The sequence below is a fragment of the Melanaphis sacchari genome, unplaced genomic scaffold (genome assembly GCF_002803265.2).
Source record: "Melanaphis sacchari strain LSU unplaced genomic scaffold, SCAv2.0 Contig54_pilon_pilon, whole genome shotgun sequence".
In the NCBI taxonomy this organism is placed as follows: domain Eukaryota; kingdom Metazoa; phylum Arthropoda; class Insecta; order Hemiptera; family Aphididae; genus Melanaphis; species Melanaphis sacchari.
Genome location: NW_020271380.1, coordinates 699,818 through 712,588, shown reverse-complemented (window position 1 = coordinate 712,588; position 12,771 = coordinate 699,818). Strand labels below are relative to the sequence as shown.

General features: G+C 32.3%; 1 protein-coding gene and 1 long non-coding RNA gene across 2 annotated transcripts; both read right to left on the bottom strand.

The window, feature by feature from the left end:
* Positions 1–507: 507 nt before the first annotated feature.
* Positions 508–1,394, bottom strand: LOC112599768. The gene is made up of 3 exons (XR_003114965.1): positions 1,030–1,394; positions 823–956; positions 508–759 (listed from the first exon to the last, which is right to left on the bottom strand). It is a non-coding gene; the product is annotated as an uncharacterized LOC112599768 (long non-coding RNA).
* A 1,205-nt stretch (positions 1,395–2,599) lies between these two features.
* LOC112599643 (repetitive proline-rich cell wall protein 2-like) lies at positions 2,600–12,771 on the bottom strand. Its single transcript, XM_025346630.1, has 2 exons — positions 12,007–12,771; positions 2,600–3,332 (listed from the first exon to the last, which is right to left on the bottom strand). The coding sequence occupies exons 1-2, from the start codon at positions 12,730–12,732 to the stop codon at positions 2,739–2,741; spliced, it is 1,320 nt and encodes a 439-aa protein (XP_025202415.1). The 5' UTR covers positions 12,733–12,771; the 3' UTR covers positions 2,600–2,738.

Below are 12,771 nucleotides of genomic sequence, written 5' to 3'. Positions count from 1 at the left end.
ACAACCCGTTCACGCCATACGAACGGTCATTGCAATGTTTTGGGCGTATTTTAAAGTACACGGATCACTTTGAAATTGCGGTCTGAATATATACTTACATAAATATTATCAGTATTGGATCCTAAGTATTGAGATGCCCGGGTGGGACTACTAATATAAAAAGTCTTTTATAAAAATACAAATTAATAATTATAAAAACTTTACGTATAATGCACTAATTAATTATTTGTTGTTGTTTGATCATCGGAATAATGAATAGGGTTTTAAAAAAAGAAAATATTTCATCTATGTACCTCATGACTTATGCGTTTTATTAAATCGAGTTGGTATCCAAGTCAGTTAGATTTTATACTCTAGAGTCTAGAATAAACAGTTGCGACTTGCGGATAACATTTTAAAACAATTTTTTCTTAATCATTATTCAACAGTATTAATTATTTCTTTACATGATAAAAAAATCTGAGTCGTCAACCTAAGATTTTTAAAGTCTTTCTAGTTAAATCCGATATTGTATACTATAGTACCTATTTATACAACCCATATTTGATCTTGCACATTCTGATACAAGTTTCCAGCGAGAAAATTTTTGAAAATTAAGAAAAAAATATCTAAATCAATATTTTAATAACCTCCTTAATATTTGAATATTCCGGACATCCAGCATCGCGGTATTAATAGGTACGCAGTACGGTACACATACAAAATACCGTGAAAACACGACGCGACCTGGTCCCGGTCCGGTGAGCGATATAACACCAACTACAACATAATAATATTATTATATACCCGATTAAGTTATGTAAATGACGTTAGCGTGCGCACTACGTAATCTCTTCGACGAGAATAAAATAAAACTCGAACTCGCCCGAGGCTGCAGCCGCCGACATCGCATAACCGTACGTGCGACGCTGTCCAATAAAATAAATATTGTCTTCCTGGATCGATCATTACGGCGCCTAATGATATAATAATATATAAAAAATTATAAATATTACTAACTTATCGTCCACGATCGATCATAATATTTACAGTGATTTGTTTAAGATTTTTGACTGTGTGTTTTTTGTGTAGAGCTGGCGCGCGAAAAACTCAAATGTTCTTCGCAGAATATTTTTCCGTCAGTCGTCTTCCCTAAGCCCACCACACACGAAACGATTGATTTGTTTGTTGATTATTTATACACAAAAAAGTCTTGACAATATTTTTATGGCTTAACGTAGACACCGTTAATGAATATTTTTACTGTTCGTTATAATATTTATTATATATTGCAACGTTCATGGAGTATTAAGTACATGTCGACCGTTGAAAACAATAAAAAATAAATCGATCACAATAGGAGTTTTTACACGAATAGAAAATGAATCGACGAGGACCCGGACAAATTGAAAACAATCAAATCAAATACAAAACTGATTTTATAATAACACTACGTATGGAGTACCTATTATAATAATTATTTACGATGTTTTTATTGTTATTATACTGTTTTGGCGTTGAACAAAAAAATAAAACGACCGGAGAATGGACGACAAATTATCTCGTTTTAAATCGAAACGCGTAGCGCACAATATAACGTCATAAATATCACGTTCGCAGGGGTGGCTGCACACGTGGGACGCGCGTGCTTCACACGATTTCAATTACCTATTGCAAATGTGTGAATATCATCATAATATCGCAATAATCGGATTTTCCACCGTGCGGGCATTACGCAATGACGATTACGGTTTCGACACTGCCGCCCGGGAAAGGTTTTGGGCATTTAAATTCGTGCAATACACACACACACAAACATGGTTTTCGGGAAAACCATCGTTTGCGACCGATATTACAATCTACAATAAATTATAATATAATATCACGTACTCATGGCGTATAGTCCGTTCGAACGGATTTTTGCGTATTGTAACGACAGAAATATTAATATTATTATTAGGTACCTAAATCGTCGTTTGGGGCATATCAATAATGACTACCACCGGTGACGTACGGTACGAGCGCGAATAAGCTTAGCAGCGATAATACAACAATATTTACGTGTCGTTTAGGTCGTTATTGTGCATGGAGATACTGTACACAACAGTACCTATGTGTACACAATAATGGTAATAATATTTATTAACCGCTCGTAGTCGAGCACACGATATGGCACGCTTCTCGATCGAAATCGCTAAAACCTATCCAAACCGTTTTGGTTATTGTCGGTTATCGTTTGTTAGTTTGTTTGTTTTTTTTGCTGTTAAACCGTCTTTATAAAAATATTGTCTAGAAAAGAACAACACACAATGTCAAAGAAAATAAACTTTATTCATACTACATTATACATAATTTTTTATAATATTGTCGTTCCTCGACAGCGTCTTTTGTAGAGCTTATTTTTTTTCACATCGCTATAAAGAGGATAATATAGCTAATTATGGTACAGGTTGACAGGGGGTCGGAAATAAAAGTTTAATATATACAAAAATAAAAGTTAGTTTAAGGTCGTAAAAAAAAAGATCTTAGTCAGTAACAGTCAAAGTTGAGAGAAAATGTTTTTAATTCCGTTATTTAATTAAAATTAATTTCGTATAAAGATAATAAAATAGGAAGTATATTTATATTATAAAAATATCTTAATATTTACAAAGTAAAAAAAAAAATTAAAATTAAATAATAGTATTTAACAAATTAGTGGTAACCATTTTCCGGTTTCATAAAATCGTTTCGATGCGATAAATGTTGTGTTCGTTCAGTTAATAGCTGCTGTGGTAGTCGTGATGTTCGTGATCGTGGTCGTGGCTCTTGACTGGGTACGGTACCGGGACTTCGACTTTCACAGGAACTTTGACCGGGTATGGAACGTGCTTGACGACCGGGTATGGGACGGGCTTTTCGACTGGATACGGTATGTGTTTCTCGACTGTTACAGGGTACGGGCGGTCGACGGGCACCTTGACTGGGTAGGGCACTGGCTTCTCGACGGGGTATGGGACGTGCTTCTCGACGGGTACGTGCACTGGGTATGGGCGGTCGACAGGCACCTTGACGGGATACGGGACGTGCTTCTCCACTGGATACGGGACGTTCTTTTCTACGTACACTGGGTATGGCTTGGGCACGTGCACGGGGTACGGGCGGTCGACGGGCACCTTGACTGGTACCGGGATCTCCTTGACCACCGGGTACGGCTGTGGCACCGCTACCTTGACGGGGTAAGGCACTGGTTTCTCGACGTGCACTGGGTAAGGTTTTGGCACGTGCACTGGGTACGGGCGGTCGACGGGCACAGCTACCTTCACTGGGTATGGCACGTGCTTTTCAACGGGTACGGGGTACGGGTGTGCCACCTCCTTGATGATGGTCTTGGACAGCACGTGCCCGTGACCATGGTAATCGTCGCCACCGACGCCTACGTCGTAACCGTAACTCGAACCGTATCCGTAACCGGTGTCGAACAGGCTCCTCTTGGTCTGAGTGTTGTCTCCGGACGACTTTTTGTCATCGTTTGCTGGAGCATTCTTAACGTCATCGTCGTTGGCCAGCGCGTAGGCGCACAGTCCGAATACACACACCGTGTACAGGAGACCTCTCATCGTGGTAGCAGGCCGCGCTATAAATATAAACAAATGTTAAATTTTATATATTATACGCGTATCGTCAAGTGTGTTGTTCGCTGCTCGTTCCAGCTCCGGCCCGGACCAATACTGACTGCTGATGAGCTGAACCCGTCCGTTTTGTACCTCTCCGACCGCGCCGTGAGGGTGGGGACCATGTTTGGATCACTCCCTTCTCCTAGCAATATACCGCGGTCGTTTTCTTTGCTCGACGGCTCCCGGTTAAGTCTACTTTCTCGGAACGCGATCCAGTTACGACTCATTTATTCGTAACGCGTGTTATTCATTAGTCATTACTATATTAATGTTCCCACATCGATCCAATGGACATCTGTAGCATTCATAGGCCATAGCACACTCACAAACACATAAGCATGTATGTAGATGTAATTAAAATAAACCGTCTAAATCTCACATAATATAATATAATAATAATAAACATTACGTTATTGCATTAATCGTGTAATATAATAATACGTAATTCAAGTTATCCGTCAAATACGATTACTTGGATATACATAATAGTATGAGACATATAAATATAATATATTATTATATGATGTCTGCAGAGTGGCCTGCAGGGTATTGAGAGTCGCTTAAAAACTCACATATCTGGATTTGTTTTATCGTACTAAAAAGTACGGTTTACGATTTGCGGTTTTCATCCGTTGCATTTCAGATATTTTCTACATGCCAACCTCCAACAGGTGTCTCATAATATGGTAAACCGGAATTTCAAGACTATTGTGTAGTTCTAATAAAGTGATTATTTTTCGAGATCGTAATACTTCAAAAAAATTAGAAACAAATTAAATCAAAATAATTTTTGACGAGATCCGAGATAGAGGGATACTATGTATATTATATTTATCCTACATGATGCAAAGATAAAGAAAATTATTATAAAAATATAAACTTATGAAATATTCTTAAAATTATAAAATTCAGCTAAATTTATAAATAAATAGGTGATTAAATTAATTTCAAAAAAAGTTTTTTTACTCGCAATAAAATATAAATGTATTCATTAATTATTAAGTATAATGTATTATGATATTATAATAGTGATTATTGTTCATATTTTCTATCATTCCAATAATAAAAGACGAGCGATAGGCAAAATCTCGATTCATGAAATATTTTTTCATATTTTTCAATTCTATATCGGAATTATCACAATATAGACACGTCTGCTATTTTTAGACTACTGCCACTGTATAACAATTTTATTAAAAAATACTTACCTTCTGTTACAATAAGTTTTAACTCCTTTAATAATTCTTTTGCTATTCAGGGTAATTTATTTATTACATTTTTTTTCTATTTTTTTTTTTTTTTTTGTAGTAGCCAACGATTTTTTTTTAAAATACCTATCTAAATATAAAAAAATATTGTTTGTACTACAAACTTTGTAATCATCTCATTATTATCCTTTACAGTCTAAAATTAAATATTAATGTAGTAAAAAAAATTACATCATTAATATATTTTTTCTTTTTATATAATAATACTTTTAAAATATATATGAGTAAACGAGAACGATATTACATTCAAAGAAAAACGATATCACGTTTATTTTTTTATTATTCATTATTCAGTGATTTAGGAGCAAAGCCGGTCAGTAACCTAGAGAAGGACAGGTTTTCTTATGCATCTCTTGGCCAAGTCACGGTTATAATATTTCATATGTACAATAATAATGATATATATTATTATTGTTATAAAATACGATATCTAACGCGATTATAAAATCATCAAGATACAACATATACACACACATATATATATATATATATATATGTTCATTATACATAGTATGTAGGTATATAATAATTCAATGCGCTGATGATTATTGCATGGATTTATATTTTATTGCTGCTGTTTAAATCACCCGCAGAGAGGCTTCATTGTTGTTATTTTTCTGTGATTAAAAATCAACCTATTATAATGAGTAATGACTATAATAGGGCGGCTTTCATTAGGGCGAATAACTCAAAATAGCATATCGTTTGGGAAAATATACGTTTCTTTCTCATTTTTAGAGAATTTTTTTTTAGGAAAAATGTATTATATTGTCACATAATTCATTATTTTATATTTATTATTTTAACTATTTTTTTTTTTTTTTATCATTATGGTATCTCATACTCATTTGTTTATAATTTATTATAGCGAATTTTCCGGTTTGATATTCTTTCCATAATTTGAATGTATATTTGTAAATTAGTTTTGACACTATAATAGTTACCATCAATCAGCCAAAATAATATTTAGTTGTAGTAAATATATAAAAATTATTGTATAGGTAGGTATGTTATTTCCATATTACTCAATAATTTATAAATTCACCTAAACGATCGGTTAATTTCTCGCAAAACGATATATGCTCTACTCAGGTAAATTTTGGGTTATTCGCCCAAATGAATGACGCCCCTATAATACGATAACGTTAATTATTTATAAAACAATTAAATTCGATTTCTTTGTAATTATATACATTGTATATTCACAGTATTTTACTATAAAATATATTCAATCGATAATTATTACGTATACTGTAATATTATAAATAAGGTATGTCCTACTATATATTAATATTTTGACAAATTAAGCTACTTAATAAATTTACTACACTACTAACGTATTGAGCAATGCTTTTGTTCAGCGTTTTTGAGCACAGATAATAGCTTAAAGACGACCATACATAGTGGTAGTAAATTAAAGAATAGGGAACTACATCAGACATTTTCATGGAGTTAACGTATTTACGATATCCGAACTATAATATAATAACTGATGCTATGTAACTATTACAGTATGTTATTAACTATTATAATTTATAACTACAATAAACGATAACAAAATTAAACAATTTAATAAATTTTGAATCTACAAAATAATGTTAAACATTCGATAAATCCAATTTTATTTATTTTTTTTAATATACTCAGATATACAATTATTAGATCTTTTATAAGAGTTGGAAGTGCACAGTTCGTCTCGCTTAATCGCGGATATGTTGTGCAGAGTCACAAAAATTACATAAGTTTTGTATTTTACATAAGTTGCGTAAGTTTCCAGCACAGCCCGAAAACATTGAATTTGTAAATTGTATTGTTGGACAATTATTATTCTAAATTTTAATTTCAACAATAGTGATTTATTGATCATGTTGGCGCACCGACAATTTGAAAGTTTTATAGCTTTTTTTTATACTTTTCCAACAAATTTCATCAAATATCAACAAATGCCTAAATATGTAGGTACTTAGTAGTGCCAACTTCTCGTACCTTGTATTTCTTCGTGTTTCACGACGTTTTGTATTGTTTTCACGAACACTCCCCGACCGAAACGAAAACGTTACGAGACGAAATCTTTTATGTTGGGTTAATTCGTCATAAAATTGCGTAAATCGCGCGTAGTTAGAATCATGCAAATTGTTCGAAATTAAATAAAACGCGCGTACAATACAATATACGATACTTATTTTATTATGATGAAGACAGTGTTAATAATAGTTATAATATTAATGATGCGTGGGACCTGAAATAATAAATTTTTGTTAAAAATGAAATAATAATAATATTATTATCTCATCTATGATCTCAGATGTGCAACAAGACTATATGACCAGGTTTGGACGCGGTCGCTGCGCCCGCGAAGCACACTTGACCATTCAGTGTAAACGCGGGCGAAGAATTTTTAATTTTAATGTATTCTTTTTCTTACGTAATTTGGCGCACGCGCCCGCAATACGATAATAAGCATATTATTATTGTAGATTTTACTCTCGACGTTCGGAGGCGTCCCATCCACCACACACCGTGAACGGATTCGTCTCGGTCTGCAGTCTTACGAACATAATATTTTATCTTACATCGTTCTATAGAGTTGACTTTTTTAATAATATCGATAACAACATATTCGTTGAACATAATGTTTTTGAGTAAGTATAATTTCGCAATATATACTAAAAATTGACAAAAATTTGATTTTATATTTGAATGTGATCATTGATCGATGGATGACAGCAATCACCGCGGTCGACGTCATGATTGCTTAAAATAGTTAACTACGTAGAAGTAAATAGATATGAACTTTTAATGACATTATTATAAATAATCTAATTAACCTATAGGAGTATGTTGAAAAATAAAAAGTTAGTCTAACAACCTACCTCGTTTACTTCATTTTTTAAATATTCTTTTTTTATCTAGCATTATGACAATAATTATATAAAAAAAAAAAATAATAATTTTGATTTGAACTTTTAATAATTGTTTCAACTATTAGAATGAAACTATATCAGTTTATTTGAAAAATATCAGTATCTTATGTGGATTTAAATATTTTTATATATTTAAAAAATTCAAAATTGCTTATATATTTAATAATACATGGTTTTTAATCAATCTTTCTCTCAACCATCCAAAAATCACTCAATGGTCTTGACTAAATAATAGCTTCGTTATTTAAAAATAACTATATCATGTTTAACCAATGTACGTAGAATAAATCGAATTTATTTTGACTTACTATAATATTCTTAAACGCATTTCCAAAATATCAGGTTGTGATCTAATTTCGTCTGTTCAGCAAGAGGTACTAAATTATATTTGTTTTAAATTTTAACTTACAAACTATACATATGTATGTATCGATCATTAATGTCTTTATATGCATTGCATAATGGATTTCATGGTCGTCTGCATAAGCAGATAACCTATATAATATCGTATGTTACTATTTAGTATTTCATAGTCTATATACCTTTTTCAAATATTTGAATTTATATCCAAAGAATTTCCATCACAGGGTCACTTTAGCCGGAGGAACTGACAAAATTCCAAGAACTTATAACCTGGATGTGACCTGTTTAGATCCGGTCGCATGGGTAATGGAGTAAAAACCGTCCGTTGGTTTAATATACCTACCGCTAGCACGAAGTATATGTAGTTACGAAGTTAAAAGAATTTTATTTTAACGAGAACTACCGAAAATGATGATAAAGTCCACGTATTATATAGAATAATAGATGAATATAATATTTTACGATGTAAATAGATAACTAGAACTTTTGGTCACGCTGCAGTGAAATAAATATGAATGGGAAGAGAATTAAAAAAATAAAATACATTTTTTAAAATCCAAATTCAGATTTCTAAATTTTAAATCGGGAATTATTTTTACTATCATTATTATTAAAATTGTATTTACCTTGATCTCTTTCGAGTAAAATAGTTAATAATATTACATGATAATAATTAAAATATGGTTTAAAAAAAAAATATATATAAAGCATTTTATTTTTATGTTGACATTACTAAAACCTAATGAATTGCAATCGCAACTGCTATAAATTAAACAACACGTGGTTATCTAATAATTGCTTATATTTATTACTAAAAATGTTTAAGATTGATAAAGATGATGTTAATGCAGTTTTTGTTTTCTCTCTCCGAGCTACAGAAAACAATAAATTAAATATGAACAATTTGCGTTCAGAAAAACCAAATAACCAATTATGTATTATTTAAAATAATCTAGGGTTAATGCGTAAATAAATAATTCAGTTTTCAAAATTTATATCATGCTATTTAAATGCATATTACTAAAACAAAAATTTTCTAAAAATATCTTAAATTAACTCTTCTCACAAAAAAAAAAAAAAAGTCCTAATGACTGACACAACTCAAGACTGAACAATGACCTTGTACAGCAAGAACAAAACCGTAATCGTACGATTTTCAATTTTAATATTTGCAGTTGTACACGTCATAATATAATAAATAATATTTTTAGGGACTTGTTTTTTAACTTTTTTTTAAATTGTGGTTTTGGGAGTAATGTTTTTTTTTCTTTCTACTTTTTCTTATCTAGTTACAAACATGAGTATTTATCTTACAGTATCGCTATGTTTAATATTCGACTGATGTAATATACTAAAGTACATAATTTCCATTTTAAGTTTTTAACGATAAATGAAAATCTTACAATGATGTATTAGTATAGAATACAAAAAAAATAGTTAAAAAAATTCTTTGATTTTCAAATTTGGGTGTCGTTTTTGGTAGTGAATTAGATCTATTTTTACTTTGAAGAGGTAAAAAAATTATTAGTATTTTTCAAGATTTTCTAAGAAAATAAAAAAAAAATTTAGGAAAAACGGTAAATTTACGCAAAACCAGTAGTTTTGATTTAATAAAGTTCCAAATCGAATTGAAATTATTTACTTTAAATATCTTATCAAAGATCAAAAAATCTATTTAAATATTATCAATTAATAACCTAAACAACTTAAAGTTTCTATAGTTTATATTCTATAGCATGTAATATGAACCTGGTTGTACAAATATTGCTATTTTTATACATAAATGTATTTATTTTATATATTTTTTTAAATTTAACTTTTTTTTTTTATACTGTATCTTGAAAAAATAACATACTAAGAAATATAAATAAAAATGTTTATTTTATTTTTCAAGTACAAAATTGATACCTACTTTAACTTTACCGATAATAGGATATTATCAATGATGGGCCTTATATTGTACGTATTTATTAATGTGATTATCTATATTGCTAGTAAATTACTATTACAATTATTGAATTTCTTGCAGTTTCTTACTTCGTTTGTCTTGCCGAGTCTCCGAAAGCGGTAAAGTTTATCACGGCATCGCGCTAAGTAGAGTGGAACCGGTCAACGGCGGTCACTGCTCCACTGCACTGGTGCACATAGAAGTATACAATGTGTGCACACGCACAATGTATGCATATTATAATGTAGGTACCTACTGCAGAGTTGTCAGTCGTATATCATTATATTCCGTGTTATTCTCACGTGCACACACGATCGTATATTATTATTTTCTTATTATTTCGTACACAGACCAAGCTCAACATTATATAATAGTAGTTTTCGCGAGATTATAATCGGATGCGATGGCGTTATAAAATATGTTATAGTGTTGCAGTGGGTATTATAATAGGTACTATTACATGAGTGTATATTATTATTATTATTGTGGACGTCGTCGAAAAATATGTCGAAACGGTCTGAATTATTTGTTCGGTAATTACTAATTACATGTTATGCATCGCGATATACATATAAAACAATCGTACACACTGCACCCGATTTAAACATAATTATAATAATATGTAATAATATTATTATAATTATCGTAATACCTACAAAGTTACAGGACTTGTTAGGCATCGTTTTGGTTTCGACGGGAATTAAATCGTTTATGGGGCAAGTATGCGACTAATATAGACGAGTTTCCGCAAGTGCTGCAACCTGCACATGTAATGTCTTCTAACTTTATTAATTATTAATATTTTTTTTTCAAAATACATGATTTAGGAGATGAATAATTTTTATTTTGGTATGTGATGTTTGCTGTGATATATTCATTTTTAAATAAACGCAAAAACTAGTAGAATGGTTAATACTATGGGTGTGTTATAAATAAATCGAAAAAAAACAAACTATATAGCAATATATTAACATAATAATAATATAATACGATATTTGGGTCGCCTATTATAAAATAATATATATTAATATATCTAATATAAATGAAAATGAATCCTGACGGGTTTATCGCGTTATTAAAATCTCGTCGAGAGAGAACGTATACAAAATAACTTCCTCGAATGTTGGTTGCTATTGTAAATTGCATTAGCGACAGAAAATGCGTTAATAATAATAATTTTATAACTGATGAGCTACAAATATATTGGATCATGTTATATCAAATTTCAGTTACGTTTTCAAAACCATGTGGACAAAAAATTAATGACGAGCTGATATATAGTTATGACCTATCTACTCGGAAAATTTGTTTTCCGCATGTTTAAAAAAAATCAATATAGTACCATGTATTATTGTAAATTACGCATTCACATCGCCAGTAAAAAAGAGAAAAAATAAATTTGAAATCAATAGTGATGTAATTGCACACCACCACTCATAATATACCTGCAGAAAGTGTATTAACCAGAGTTGAAATACTCGCTTTTAGATACACCTATAAACATATATACTAAATAACTAAATTATTGATTATTGTTATTAGATACTCCGTAACACACCAAAATTGCTAACCAGTGAGAACAAATTATAATAAAAATCGAATAAGGTAAAAAAAAATTGTTTTATTCTACGAAATAAATACATGTGATATACGATGTATGTATAAGCGTAGGCATGAACAGGTACAATAGTTAAATCAATTCGTTTGCATTATATTGTTATATTACATTTTACAAAATTTTAATTAGGATCCTCGAGATCTTGTTAATAACTGTGGCTTCCGTGATCGACGTACGAATGTTCTTCATGATGGTGGTGGTGTGGCACTTCGTATGGTACAGGGACTTCGACTTTAACAGGAACTTTGACGTGGTACGGCACTGGTTTCTCGACCGTGTACGGTACTGGTTTGTCGACGGGATACGGTACGTGCTTTTCAACGGTCACTGGGTATGGACGGTCGACCGGAACTTTGACCGGGTATGGTACGGGCTTTTCGACGGTGTAAGGGACGTGCTTTTCGACGGGCACGTGCACGGTGTACGGCTTGTCGACGGGCACTTTGACTGTGTAAGGCACGTGCTTGGTAACCTCGTAAGGAACGCGCTTCTCGACGTAAACGGTGTACGGCTTGGGCACGTGAACGGTGTACGGTTTGTCGACGGGTACCTTGACTTCGTAAGGGACGTGCTTGTAGACGGTGTACGGTTGTGGAACCTTCACTTTGACCTCGTACGGGACAGGCTTGTCGACGTGCACGGGATAAGGCTTGGGCACGTGCACGGGATATGGACGGTCGACGGGTACTTCGACCTTTACCGGGTACGGTACGTGTTTTTCGACCTCGACTGGGTATGGTTGGGCGACCTCTTTGATGATAGTCTTGGATAGCACTTGTGGTTCGTGGTGGTAGTCGTGACCGGTCAGCTCGTGACCGAAACCGCCGGAGCCGTAACCATAGCCGGTATCGAAAATGCCTCTCTTGCCTTGTGTTTTTCCATCTTCGGACGCAGATTTTTTTTCATCCTGCGTTTTCGTTGCTAATGCGAAGGCGCACAACCCGACCACGAACGTCACGAGTAATATTCTATTCATATTGTTTTTTGTTTTGAACGGAATAATCAACTGATGTCC

Bases quoted from the DNA above. Each gene is read 5' to 3' on its own strand.
- LOC112599643 (XM_025346630.1), bottom strand. From the start codon at position 12,732: ATGAATAGAATATTACTCGTGACGTTCGTGGTCGGGTTGTGCGCCTTC. The intron at 3,333-12,006 runs GTCAAAGTTCCT...ATCATCAAGGAG, and splicing joins AGAAACCAGTGCCGTACCAC to GTGGCACACCCGTACCCCGT.